Consider the following 13,762-nt stretch of genomic DNA (forward strand, 5'->3'; position numbering starts at 1 on the left):
TTGGTTCATCAAGTGATCACTGCAAAGGTGTGCAGAGAAGACTTGGAAAGGGCAAGCCCACATGCATGAAATGAGCTCCACTGCTGTGGCTGTGTCCCAAGCTATGGCACATGAACTGGTTTAGGTACAGATGCCTTGCAGTGCAATGAAGCCTCCATTTCTCCTTGCTCTAGTTAAAATAAAATTACCCCACAGACCAGCATCTCCTTGCTATTATTCCATCCATTATAGAAAATGATTTATCTCAGTCAATATTAACATCATTTTGTCTGTCATATTTATGCCTGCCCTATTTATGGCTAGTGCAACAGTTCTCCGGGAGGGAAGGGCAATTGTCAAATCACCATCTCTTTTCAGGAGGTTGAGCTGATTTAACAATACTTTCTCTTTCAGCATGTGCCAGACCACTGACACAAACAGGTTGCTATATAATTTTCCTTCTTCTCTCCTTTCTAATTATTCAGGTTTGCTTTAAACAGTCATTTGTGGTTGTGCGTCCCTGCTGCTTCTCATCTCTTCTCTCCCCACTCCCCCTTCCAACAAACAGTCCTGTCCTTGAGCAGGTCAAACCCTTAGCAACAGAAAGCGAATCTGTAGGCAATCTGAAAGGAGCAGAATAGCACTCTTTCTTTAATAGCATACTATTCATATCAACAGTCCGCATAAGTAACAAGCGAATGAAAAAAAATAGAGAAAAAAAAAAGAATTGCCATACCAATCAGACCTGTTGTCCGCCTTCCAGTGTGCTTTCTCTGGCAGTACTCAGTACCCGCTTGAGAGGAAGGTGCAAGAAACCTTGTAATTATAGAATAACCTGATTAATACAGGAAGTTTCGTCCTAGCCCTAGGCAGTCAGCAGCTGACTCACCCGCTTGTCTGAAACATAAGAATTTATATCTGCTCTAATTTTTTTTTAATCCTGTGTAATTTAACAGTGGAAGACTCATTACAAATGTACATTTCTAATCCTGTTTTGAATCCTACTAAGCATTTTAGGTTTTACTGTAACCTGTAGCTCGGAGTTATATTTGCTAATTATATAGGTTACACTATTTTTATCATTGTTAAACTGAGTGCCATTCAATCTCATTGGATGTCCCTTTTAAGGCTCTGGGAAGAAGTGGGCCAGAGAGCGCAATTCCACTGCCTGTTTATTGAGCCTCTCACCTGGGACAGAAGATGCTCAGAGAGGCACCCTGCAGCCTTGGGCTTAAGGCATTATCCTGGGGTGCCGACTGCCCTCATTCATATTCCCAGTTTGAACAGGAAAGAGAAGGAAATGAACCCTCTTTTCGACACTCTGCCTAAGTGTAAGTGCTCTTACACCTGGCTGAGGGAGGATGGAGCAGCAGCGGTGATGCTGCTCATATTTTCTGTGAATGCCATGTAAATTCTCCAGCAAATCTAGACCATGTTTTTTTCTGTACCTAGAGATGAAGGAATACAATGCATTCATTAAAGTGTTATGTAACATTATACCTACAGGCTAGAAGGTGGCTCCTGTGGCTTCAAACTTCTACTATGGCCTTAGGTACTAAGGTAGTCTTAAGGAACAAAATAACAGCAGCCTTTTCAAAATGCAGGAAGCTGAACAACGCTGTAACCACAATCAAGGCTTTCACTACATTTATATGCTCCGTTTTCAGTACCTTTCAACACAGCAGATCCCAAAGAAATACTCTGAGAAAAGACTGAACTACCAATAGGCATATACAACCTGTAGAAAACATGAACAAGAAGGATGAGATAGGACTAGAAATACCAACAGAGATATTAGGGGAGAAAAAAAAAAAAAGAAAAAAGGCAATTAAAAAAAATAAAAGCTGAATGGTCTGATTCCTCTTCTGTGCTTATTTATTTTGAAGTAAACTGATTAGCATGCTGTGAGCCTCATTTTTGCATCTGGTATAAATTAGTGGCCCTTAATAAGCAGGATGCTTGATTGATATGCCATTAATATCATCAATGACTGTGTTCTGTCATTCCACACCACAGGCCAGCTATGAGAACTGCCTGTTCAGGGAGGAGTGGTTGGCCAGACAGGATGCATGTAACACACAGAGAAGAACTCCACCTTTCAGAGAACATGAATGAATTTCCTCTTTGAAGCACTGCAACCTGTAATAGAGTTGGACAAAAACTACTAAATACATAGGTAAGTATACAAGTACAGGAGAACATCCACTCATATCTTTACTGTCTTGTAAAGAAATATTGTGTGGTGCATGTGTTGAGGTATTAGGCTGTCGTGAACTTCACTAGCTACTAAAAACACAAACACACCACCTCTGTTTTACATATGGGACAAAAGCTGGCATTCAGGCATTTCATAGCAACTATGCCACTGCTGAAATAAGCCAGGCAAGAAAAAATAAAATGTAATGAGTTAACAATCCAAAACTCACAGAGCTGACAATGCTATATGCAAGATAATGTATCTTAGGGAAAACAAAGAATTAAGTTTGCAGATGCATCTGGAAGAAGCCTGGGAGAATTCAGCATTGCTAAATACAAAAGCATCAGTAAAAAGCAACAGCAGGTACTCAAGATATCAAAATACATGCTGCCACGTTTCAACTGGTGCAGCAACCACATCATACTAACATAACAAGATTCAGAAAGACTTCCAATGAGCAGGTCTCTACCAGCTCTGCTGTGTGGTTCCAGGGACTGACCTGTGGTTTCAAGCCAAACAGTAAGGCTGCAGGCTTTGACCTCTGCATGTGCTGTCCTGTATTTCATGCCTAGGGTCCCAGCAGTCTGCTCAGTTTGTTCCAGGCTGCACAGAAGTAAACTAATGTGCATGAAGTAGAGATGGTCAGGGTCCTTGGAGCAAAATAGGGAGCAAAACAAACTGATAATGCAGAGATAATGCAGACATACCATGTCATTCTATCCAAGGCAATAGCAAGAGTTAAAGTAAACATGATCAGTAGCATGTCCTGCAAACAAGGATATTGTAACATTCTGGCTTCTGAAAGCCAGAATTTTAGAAGTGTAACAACTAACTACACCTTACTGTAACTGCCCCTGCTTTGAGCCTGCATACAAAAGGCTAGGCTTCTTTTCGTTTAGTCTGATTTCACAGACTCAGGTCTTTATTTGGATGACAGAAGCCAGATCCAAAATCCACACAAATACCAAAGTACCTAACACCTTAGGAGTTAAATAGGAATAGGAATCAAAAGTGTGTGACTTTCCATGGCAGCAAATGTTGCTTCAGCTTGCACCTTAGTGTGCCACCGTAGGGCAGGTTAAGCCAACACGATCTGTTGAAACCCTGTCTTCCCATCGACTTCCACTGCGGCACCACGTGGCATTAGCCATACTCTGGGCAGGAGGTTGGACCAGCTGACTTCCAGAGGTTTCTTCCATTCTCAACTACTCTGCAACTCTGCCTGACCATGTGGAAGAATGGCTCAGGGAGTTAAACTGACATAAAATTCATTACTTTCTCTGTAGGATTGATTTTTTATTAGCTTTTGTCAGATTATTTCCCTCTATCAACTCCCCTCCAGGTCTATTGAGCATCAAGACTGACACAATGAAAAGGGTGAAAAAGCACAGGTCAGAAAGTCAGTAAGATCACAGCAGTGGAACCTTGGGCAACCTGAAATCTTCATGAGTCTAAGCAAAATGGACAAAATTAACCAAAATATTCCTGCTTTGCATATCTCCCTGAAGCCTCTAATCACACTAAGTTTTATTAAGATTCATGTTTGTATTCATATTAGCATTAAAGAAACTTCTCATTGTCATACATAACACAGCATATGTAATAAGTGCTTAGAAAATAGGCCTTTGAAGCAGTTAAAATATACACTGCAAAGTGTTTTATATTGAAAGTCCAGCTTAATATAGCCTGGGCTGTACAGAAATGTGCTCGCAGAATACCAGATGATTGCTGTCGTCCCATACTAAAATGTATTACCTCATAAGGCCATTTCAAGTAAAAGTGCCAAGTTAAAAGGGAATGGGTTAAGTTCTGAAACTTTAATTTACTATGGCATAAACTTAATAAAAGTACTTTATAGCTTTGCAAAATGACCCCAGTTGTGCCATCTGTAAAGAAGAGATAATGAATTGATAGCGACATCTCAAAACATTTTGATAAAAGACTTTTCTCACAGTTTTACCAAAGTGCTGCCTGGCACAGGAAGCTACCACTGATTAGTTCGGGCCATAGAGGCTTTCTAGATTTGAAAGAAACCAAATTTGCTTCAGCAGAAAGAATAAACATCTCTTCACATTCACGCCTTAAAGCCTTTGCACTGACACTATATAATTACTTTTCATTTCACATAAAGATTCTCCTCAATTCTCTATTCCTCCCACAATTTCAAAATTACAATATGTCTTCTTGCAGTTGAATGGATACGTACATATGGCACTAAGTAAATTATTTAACTAAAAAACTGTTAATGTTGCTATGAATTATGTTATTTGCTTGTACAGAACTCATGTGCACATTTCATTGTGATAATACCTGGTTTATACATCTTTAATCAAAACCAAGCAAAGGATTTGAATTGCTTTTTCTCCTTTAGTGTGATGCAATTTGTTAATCTGTATGGCTATAAAAAACCTTGGAGACAATATGATATGTTATCTTGCTGATCTCTCTTCTTCCTTTATTGACAGAACTGCCAACAATCATCTCAAAATTTCACTCCTAAAATTCTGAGGCAAAAAAAAAAAAAGAAGGAAAAATATCTTAATACTGTTTTCATTTACATGGTTTCGTTTAGTTTTAGCAAAAGCAGTTGTTTGGAAAGCCAAAGAGGGTTTTTCCTTGAACAAATAATAGGCACTGAAAGGACAGCTCCTATTTTTCCAGATAGTATGACTTCATTATAGTTAGAATATATGCAGCCTTGCTAACAAAACTCTACATCAATTTTCAGTAGAGACAACTGCAACACATCACTGTGAAGCAATTTAAGGAGGTACAAATTTGATGCGAAGCCCTCAAGTAGATCCCGAGAGACCCTGCAAGACTCTTGGCTCTGTACAGGCTATATTTGGGGATTCTGAACAATACTAAGAGCAAGACTGTGACACAAAGGAATATGATACAGCATAGATAGTAGGATTTTACATCCTTGGTTCCTTCCCTTGGTATTAATGCTGAGAAAAAGGGAAGAAGGACATCCTCCTTTGCAAGGGGCCTACAGTACAGTAGTTATTTCTAGTTTCCTGGTCTCCCTAACATCAGAGGGGAGAGCCATCTTCCAGAGAGACCTGGACAGGCTGGAAGGGTGGTCAAGCACAAGCTGTATGAAGTTTCACCATGACAAGGCCCTGCACCTGAGACAATATGCCCACAGAGCCCAGCAGAGGCCAGGATCTGTGTGGCTGGGGAGCGGCCTTGCTGAAGGGAGCCTGGAGGCCGTGGGGGACCACAAGCTGAACGGGGGTCAGCAGTGCACTGCGGGAGGCAGAGACAGAGGCAAATTGGATCCTGGGCTGCATTTTCAGGGACATTACCAGTGGAGACAGAAGTTTGATCGTCCCACTGTACTCAATACTTGTCAGGCCACACAGGGAGTACTGTGTCCAGGTCTGGTCCCTGCAGCTCAAAAAAGACACAGACAAATTTGAGAGGGTCCAAAGGAGGGCCATGAAGATGATCGAAGGGCTTCAAAGATTGAAGGAGACAGGTCTTTTCAGCCTGGAGAAAATAAGGCTTTAGGGGGACCTCATCACAGTAATTCAGTACTTAAAGGATGGCTACAAAGAGACCGAGGGTCTCCCTTTACAAGGAACCACATGGAGAAGACAAGGGGAAATGGGCACAAGATGCACTGGGAGAGGCTTCATCTTGATGTAAGAAATAAATTTTTCATTAAGAAACAACAAATGACTAAAAAAACCTACCCAGGTACATGGGAGAATACATATCACCAGATGTTTTCAAGATGCGATTGGACTGGGTGCTAGCTGATCTCTTCTAGGCGCCCTTTTCCCAAGAAAGGATGGATGTGGTGATCTTTTGAGGTCCATTCCCAAATGGGCTGTTCTGTGATTCTAACACAGGGAGAAACTTTTCCTAGAGACCGTGTACAAAATATCCATCCTACAATTTATTTTTATTTTTATCTGAATGCACTTTGACTAATGTCAATGTCTAGGACATGAACGCTCCAGATGCAATTCCATACCTGTGCCTTGCAATTCAAACCAGCCCTTTGACCCTCACTACTACCATACCACAGCTTACTCTGCAGTGGGACAGAGTTCCCAGGCCACCATTTTGATTCTGTTAAACTTTGCAAGGAACTATTAAAAGTGGTATCTAAGAGCTTAATTCACCTATTATGCTAGGTGATCTTACAGAAAGGAAGAGAAAGAAATATATAAAAATGTCAGAATATAGCAATATCAAGAGATGCACGTAGTAGATATTTGCAAAGTAAGTAAGGCTTTTTAGTGTGAGCTAAGCCAAAATGGGATACCATGAAAAGACAAGAAATATAGTCACAGGTAAGATGCCATGGAGGGAATAAACTTTCATATCCACAAACCTGACCTTGAACTAGGTTCAACAGTTTTAGGTAAAACCTAGGCTACCAGTTAAACCTACTCTGCTTAGCAAATAAGTGACAGTTTAGGTACATGTGCTTATTACAAGAACTCGGTTTTATATCTGTAGCTAGCTAGCAAAAGAAGGCTACCAGCCTTCGTTTTTAGAGTGAAGGTTGCCCAAGTGCAACCATAAGAAGATCCTTGCTCTCTCAAAGAGAGAGAAGCTCAGGAAGCTCAGGAAAAAATTACCACTAGAGTATGTTCTGTTTTTGCAGCAGTTAGTGTTTTTAAAACACTTGAAAAGTGTGAAAAAGCAGGACTCCCTGCTTGTTAAATTTCTAAAATTACACCATATTCTTTGTTCATGTAAGGTTTGTATTATACTACTTTTGTTAGGTATTTTAAGCGTTAAACACGTAACTAATCAAGTGACAGTTGCCATCAAGCTTATAATTTTTGCCAGCCCATAGAGAATTCTGTGGCTGTAAGAAGTGGGTTCAGAGGATGAGCTTTTTGTCACCAAGATCATGGCCACCCTGAAAATGGACTACAGTAAACCTCACTTTGCTAAATACATGACTTTTATTAAATTATTTTTGCAAACTAAGGCTAAAATCTTGTCAACTTACTTAGTTCTATGATCTCTACCTGCTATCCACATGCAGAGAAAGATGGAAGACCAGGGTCCCAAAGAGAATGGAGAGAAACCACCTTATAAGAACACAAACAAAAACAAAACAACTAAAATAACCAGCAAACAAACAAACCAACAATAACAAAAACAAGCCTAACATTACTTAAGAGCTAATTTGGCATTGCTTGTTATGACATTTTCTTCTTAGATTAATTTTTCTGCTTTTAAGAGGGGGATATAGCACTTTAAGGTACTAAAGGGCAATCAAGAAAGTAAACAAACAAACCAAAAACAATCAAAAAAATAATCATTATCTACTGCAGGTTAGAAAATGCTCCCAAATTACAAAATTAATGAGTATTAATGCACTGCATTCTGTAAGCCACAGACGTTTATAGTTACACGAGTACAGCATCCCATTATGTGACCAGTGAGAAAAGAAGAGGAATGAAATGTGGTGCCTGTCCTCAGAAACTGGATTTTATTGTTCAAATGAATCTCAGTCAGGCAGAGGAGAATATACTGACATTCTAAGGAGAAAATGGACACCCCTGAACAATAGTTTCTGATACTGAGAAAGACCTTCTGTACAGGAACTCCAGACAGTTGCTAGTTACTGACATCTAGGTCTGCAATTTTTACTGGTGCAGATACCTTCACTAGCTAGAGAAACAGAAGCAGCACAGTCTTATCAGCACAGAGCTTTTGAGGCTCACCAATACTTTTTGACAAGCCTAATCAGTTCAGACAGAAAACCTATGCTAACAGAGTTATATTGTGCCTGGCATTCAGCTTCGCATTGCCCAGCACTGCAGCCTGTGTCTTACAGACATGCAAAGCATGACAAATACTTGTTACAGGAAGAATATGACATTTCAAAGTCAGATGTGAGCCTTCATTAACCCAGACAACTTGTGCCAATTTGGACATGTCTGAAATCTCTCTAAAGCCTTATCATGGTTGCCTTCAGGTTACCAAACTACTACAAATCTTGTTTTGGTTCTGATAGCAAACGCCTCCTAGAAAGCCAAGACACACACCCTGGGCAAACAGGGGATGAATACAAAGGGGATCTTACCCTGTGAAATGTTTTTTTGCAGATGAAGAATCTGCAGGGAACTTAGGGCTTTAATGGTCAATTTAAAATAAATCTGGTCTTATTACACTGTGTTAAAAGAAAGATCTTTAATTCTCATCCAGGACATTTTAAAGCATCTACAAGTTTCTAATCAGACCGATAAACATAAAAATGAAATAATAATTAGAAACAAATCAAACCAAACCAACCAAAAAAAAAACAGTCCTTCATGAGCAGAAACAAAATACTGGACTTAAAATGATATATAAGCTAAAGCAACTAATGCTGCAATACTAAGCAATTGTTCTGCTTACTCACCACCACCCCTTTTTAGTGAAAAAGTTCCAAAGCCACATATGTACATTTGCTAGGATAACAAACTTTATTTTATCCAAGCCACTTATGTAACTTCGAATAACAATTCTGCACAGTTTTCACTGGGAAAAGAAAACCCAGTTTTGGTTACAATCAAATTATTCACATGGACATCTATTTTGCAAACCTTTACATTCAGAGCCAAAGGACTATAGATAATGTAATAATTAGAATACTAGCTGTATAGGATCAAAACAAGCACTTTCTCATTACTGGCATTATGAATATATTAAACAAGGTAAAAGAGCTCATATGGCAGAGATGGAGGAGAGTTGTTAATCCCAGACAGAATTGACCTTTTTCTTCATTCTTTAAATGAGGAAGTTTTATTTTCATGTTTTGTTAATGACATTTGTTGCAATTCCTCAACAAATTACAGGTCCTTATATTAGTGTTTGCTCAAGTAAATGAAATAACCAAGCACCTCAACACCACTTAATAAAGAACAAAGATCCATGAAGTCAAAGCTATCTCTGTGCAATAAAACAAAACAGTGAAACATAAACTGTGTAAGGCTGAAGCAGGAGTTAGGATTCTGAGGAGATGCTTTAGGAGCAGGGCTGCAGCACTGCGCTGTGGTGTGCACAGCCCACACTACCCACTTACTTGATGAAGTAGTCTCTTCCATCTCTGTTTGCCGTCATCTCCCATTCATAAGGTGTTCCCTGGTTCAAGCTCCAGGTCCCCGAAGGATGAGACCAGCCTGAAGACTTGTTCCTGTGGCTGCAGTTTAGAGGGAGAGAAAAAAAAAAAAAACAACAACACTGTATGACTTGACTGTTGTAAGTATTCTTAAATTTACTTATTTCACATAATTCACTTGGCTTCCAAATACTTTCAAAGTTGTGAAATACACAGCCAAAATCTAGGTAAATGAAAACAGGTTAGCAGACCTATTCATATGCAATATTATTCCAGTAAATGGAAAGAAACACTGTCACTTCTAATGGTCTCTGAGCCTTTGGCTGGTGAAATATGTGACACTCTATCAGTCCCACATCCACAATGCTCATTTGCAATAGTTTCCAGCACAAAGGGTGAGAAGCATTTTCATTCATTGCCATCTCATGTTCAAATGCCAGTTCTCAGTACAGTTTTAGCACAACAAACAATGAAAAAAACATTGCTGCGCATCGCACACACATGGTGCACTAACTGGCGTGAGAAGGAACATGGACACCCGTTCTCACTGCTAGCAAGCAATTCGTTGTTTCATGTCAGAATGAAAGAAGACCATCACATTTCTGTGTACGGATGCTAAACTGATTCAACATGCAGATGTTGTTGCACTTGATTGCTATCCATCAATCTCTTCCTCCAGATAACTTCTAAAAGGCTGCACTATCTCTGAGCACAGTTACAAATCACTGCTGTGGCACTCTCTGCTACTATTCCCATTCCTGAGCACGGGCTAAGTCTCAAATAAAGAAACAGCTTACAGAGTTCACTTAACTAAGACAGATTCAGCAGCTCTCCCAAATAAGAGTATCTACCCACAGGTCTGATACTTTTTGTGGAGTGTAATCCACTGTAATCACACACAGAAAAGATAGTTAGCAAGAATCCCCATAGTTTCTCATAGGAAATCCAAACATCTGCATTGATATGGTGCTCCTCAGTTGCAGGAATTAAGCTAGATGTAACCACACTTCTTCTGTGGGTCTTACAGGTGCAGAAAGCAATAGTCACCTTCTCCTTCTATCTGCCTATTAAACATATTACTGCCTAGTTCTACTTGCTAGATTTATGTTAAGTCCAAATGCTAGCAATGAACATATTATCTATTGTTTTAGATAGAGATGTAATAAATTCTTTCCTTTAGAGAAACAGAGAGTAATGCAACCTGGTGAACACTCTCCTGGAAGAACAGAAGTGGTCTCTATGGACAACTCAACAATTCATTGCAAATTGCTAAACTCAACAAACTTGTACACAGTTAATCTTTCCCAAAGGAGGAATGCATCATTAAAACCAACTAGCTGTTTCCCCCTCCCCCTTTATTTCAAGGATTAATCACTACTGAGAAAAGATACGGTGCTTCAAAACATAATTTACATGTAAAGTAGAGCATTACAATGAAGCGCTAGATACCATCTGATTTACCAATTACATTAAGTACTCTATCTTCTAGGAGAAGAAAAACATTTGTGTAAGCATATTCAAACACTAGTATTTGCCATAGGACAGGGCTTAAGTCTAATATTTGAACACACTAGAAATCTTAATAAAATTACAGTTACACATGGCTAACAAAACACATTAATGCCAGATATGCTATATTACCCCAGATAAATTACAACTAACCTATTCCTGATCAAAGGAATTAATTTAAAAAAAAGGCATCTTAGGAAAGAAAACAAGGTTTGAAAATAAGTATTTTCAGTGATTTCTCATACAGATTCATGGAAAGTTAAGATTCAGCATTCCTGTTTCTCTGACAGAGAAATACCTAACAGAGAGAGAAAGGGAGCCACCCTATAATCTAAGAATGACAATTTATCTCTATAGACTTCAAACTACACTTAACACCATTTTGGATCTTTAATTCTGCAGTTAGCTTAAAAAAATAAAATGTAGAAACCTATCTATTTTATCCAGCTTATAAAGGCATATGTATACGTTTAATACTTTTAATTTTACTTAGATACATTTTTCAACCTGTGTTAGTTTCTCCACCTGTAAAATGGGTACATGGACATTTAAATTCCAATGTAAAGCACATCGAACTTCTATTATGAGATAATGTGTAGGAGACCCCGACAGTAATGATGATCAATCCTTTCTGCATTCAAATTAAGGACCCATCTTTGTATGGATAATAACATCAGTAGATTTTAAGGTAAATTTAATTCCCCTGAAAGCCTTCTTTAAGCCCCTAAACCATTATAGGTGACAGAAGCTATCATATAATGATGAGTAATAATTGCCTTACTTAACTATACATATGTCTACATCTGCTGCAGTCCTCCAGTCTTTCTTATAGTTGGTGGGAAAGAAATCAGCGTTTGATTGTATGTATATGCCTGTCTACTGTATACACCTAAGATGAGGTGTTAGGCAAGTGCAAATTCTGTGTTGGCTCCAGTTGGTGAAAACCAAATACCCACAGAATGTTTTCTACAGGAGTTTGCACAATTCAATAATAAACACTCACGTCATAACAACAAGATTTTTCTTCTCCTGCCTAAATGCAGCTCAAAGGTGATTAGCACCAGCGATTCCCAGTAGCCTGTACAGTCTCAAAAAAAAAGGAAAGAAAAAACTGCATTATTCGACCCATTTGTTGAATATTATTCTGCTTGTCTGCAAGGATTCTGTTCAAGGGGTGCTACTGGGGCAAAAGGAAGAGATCAGTGACAGGAGGAATGTCAAAGTCTCTGTAGGAAACCACAAAACCACAGGCAAGCCAGACATTTCACCTGGGGGAAGCACAAAGCCCTTGGCTCAGGCTTTAAGTCAGGAGGATGCCTCATTGGTGAGGAAGATCGTCAGGACATGGGAGATCGAGCACAAACCCTACCTCCCTGCATGTGATCTTAGATGAATCCCTGCACATGATTTCTGATCACCATTTGCCGTTTCCTTCCCTCACAGGCAAAGGAAGAGGAGCACACTATGACTGCCCAGGTCTCTGAAAGATCTGAAAATTCCCAAGAGCCGAAAGATAAAGAAATGTGACTTTCACCTCGGCAAGCCTGACCGAGGAGCAAGCCCTGGCACTGCTGTAACTGACTGCTTGCTGTCCATTGCTGCCCCTGCTCCCTACAACCAGACCTGCTGCTGGGCATGTGCCACTGCAGAGCTCTTAGATGCAAAACTTCACTGTGAAAGCCTAAGCCAGCATCATGCCAGCAGAGCTCTGAAAACAAGGCAGTATTAACTGTGATATCCCATTAGCTTTCTTTTGACAATCTCGCTGCAGACGTAGAAAAACAGATCCCTTCAAATTGCTTCACACTGAACAATCAATTCATTAAACCATGTAAGCGGCGTGTAAGGAAGCAGCGTGCCGTGTGGAGGCAGCGTCTGACTGAGAATATGATAGCTGCACCACAGTGAAGGTCTTAAGGTCAACCTTTTTTTCTGTCCTGTGCTTGAGGCATGACTGCAAAATATGTTCGTATGTCAAGTCTTCTGTATTTGATGTCAGCGGCATGTGACCTATGCAACATGCAGAACATACACAGCATTAACCACGGTGCAAACAAGAAGTGAAGGCCTGTAAACAGTATCCAGCTCTGCAAAGATCAAAACTAGATCAGTTTGAGTTTTTAAAGCATACTATTAGACCCTAATGTTCAGCACATTTGAGATCGCTTTAATGCTGAAAGTGAAAGCAGAAGGCAACACTATTCGTTTTTTAAGGTATCAAAAAAAATGTAAACCTTTAAATTTTCTGTAAAATTGAATGAAAATAAACAAACAAAATAGCACCTACAAATACAGACAACAAGCATGCATTTTTGCCCTGAATTTGTTTTTTAAACCAGAAACTCCTCTCAGTAGGCCTTTGATATAGAAATCCTGACAGACTATTTATATCACCTCTATAACCCAAGTCTGTACATTTTGTTGCAAATGTAATGCTTCCCTGAACTGGTGGAAACGAAGCTCTCAGGCTGCAATTTTCAAACAACAAAAAGTGGTACTGACACAATTCCCATCCTCCCAGCATCAGGCAATCCTCCTTCACATCACAATTACTCTTGTGCCAACATAAGTAAAGTGGATCACCTTAAAAGTAAGTGCTAGTTTTTCATTCCGACTCATTTTTGCTTACTCCACAGTCTCACAGATGGCCACACAACAGCAAACAAGAAGGACAGAACAAAAACTGCCGGCTTCAAATATTCCTCAGGCAAAGAGAGTCAGACAGCACTTAACTAAAACTTTATTTAGTATACAGAGTCTACGGAAGCATAGAGCTCAGTACGTATGAATAGGTTGCCTACCAACCCCAAAGACCATCAGGTTTACATCTACCCTTGCCTGAAGGCAGGGGATACAAAAATTCTTGTTTCCTTAGGAATGAAAATGGACAGAGTTAGGATGTTTGTTTTATCACTGGAGTAGTCATCACTCCCTCGACCAAGAACCCCAACTCTGCTGACAGATTTCAGACCACAATAAAAAGTAAAAGCAACCTTGAC

The 13,762-nt window shown here is 39.5% G+C and overlaps 1 protein-coding gene across 3 annotated transcripts in view; it reads right to left on the reverse strand.

Moving 5' to 3' along the window:
- FRMPD4 (FERM and PDZ domain containing 4) overlaps positions 1–13,762 on the reverse strand; it is a 306,613-nt gene that overhangs the window by 110,154 nt on the left and 182,697 nt on the right. For all 3 annotated transcript variants that reach the window (XM_035337234.1, XM_035337170.1, XM_035337306.1), the window contains exon 2: positions 9,219–9,335. In XM_035337234.1, coding sequence (XP_035193125.1) covers positions 9,219–9,335 — 117 coding nt within the window. The remainder of the gene's footprint in view (positions 1–9,218; positions 9,336–13,762) is intronic.

Source organism: Oxyura jamaicensis, chromosome 1 (assembly GCF_011077185.1).
Source record: "Oxyura jamaicensis isolate SHBP4307 breed ruddy duck chromosome 1, BPBGC_Ojam_1.0, whole genome shotgun sequence".
Classification (NCBI taxonomy): domain Eukaryota; kingdom Metazoa; phylum Chordata; class Aves; order Anseriformes; family Anatidae; genus Oxyura; species Oxyura jamaicensis.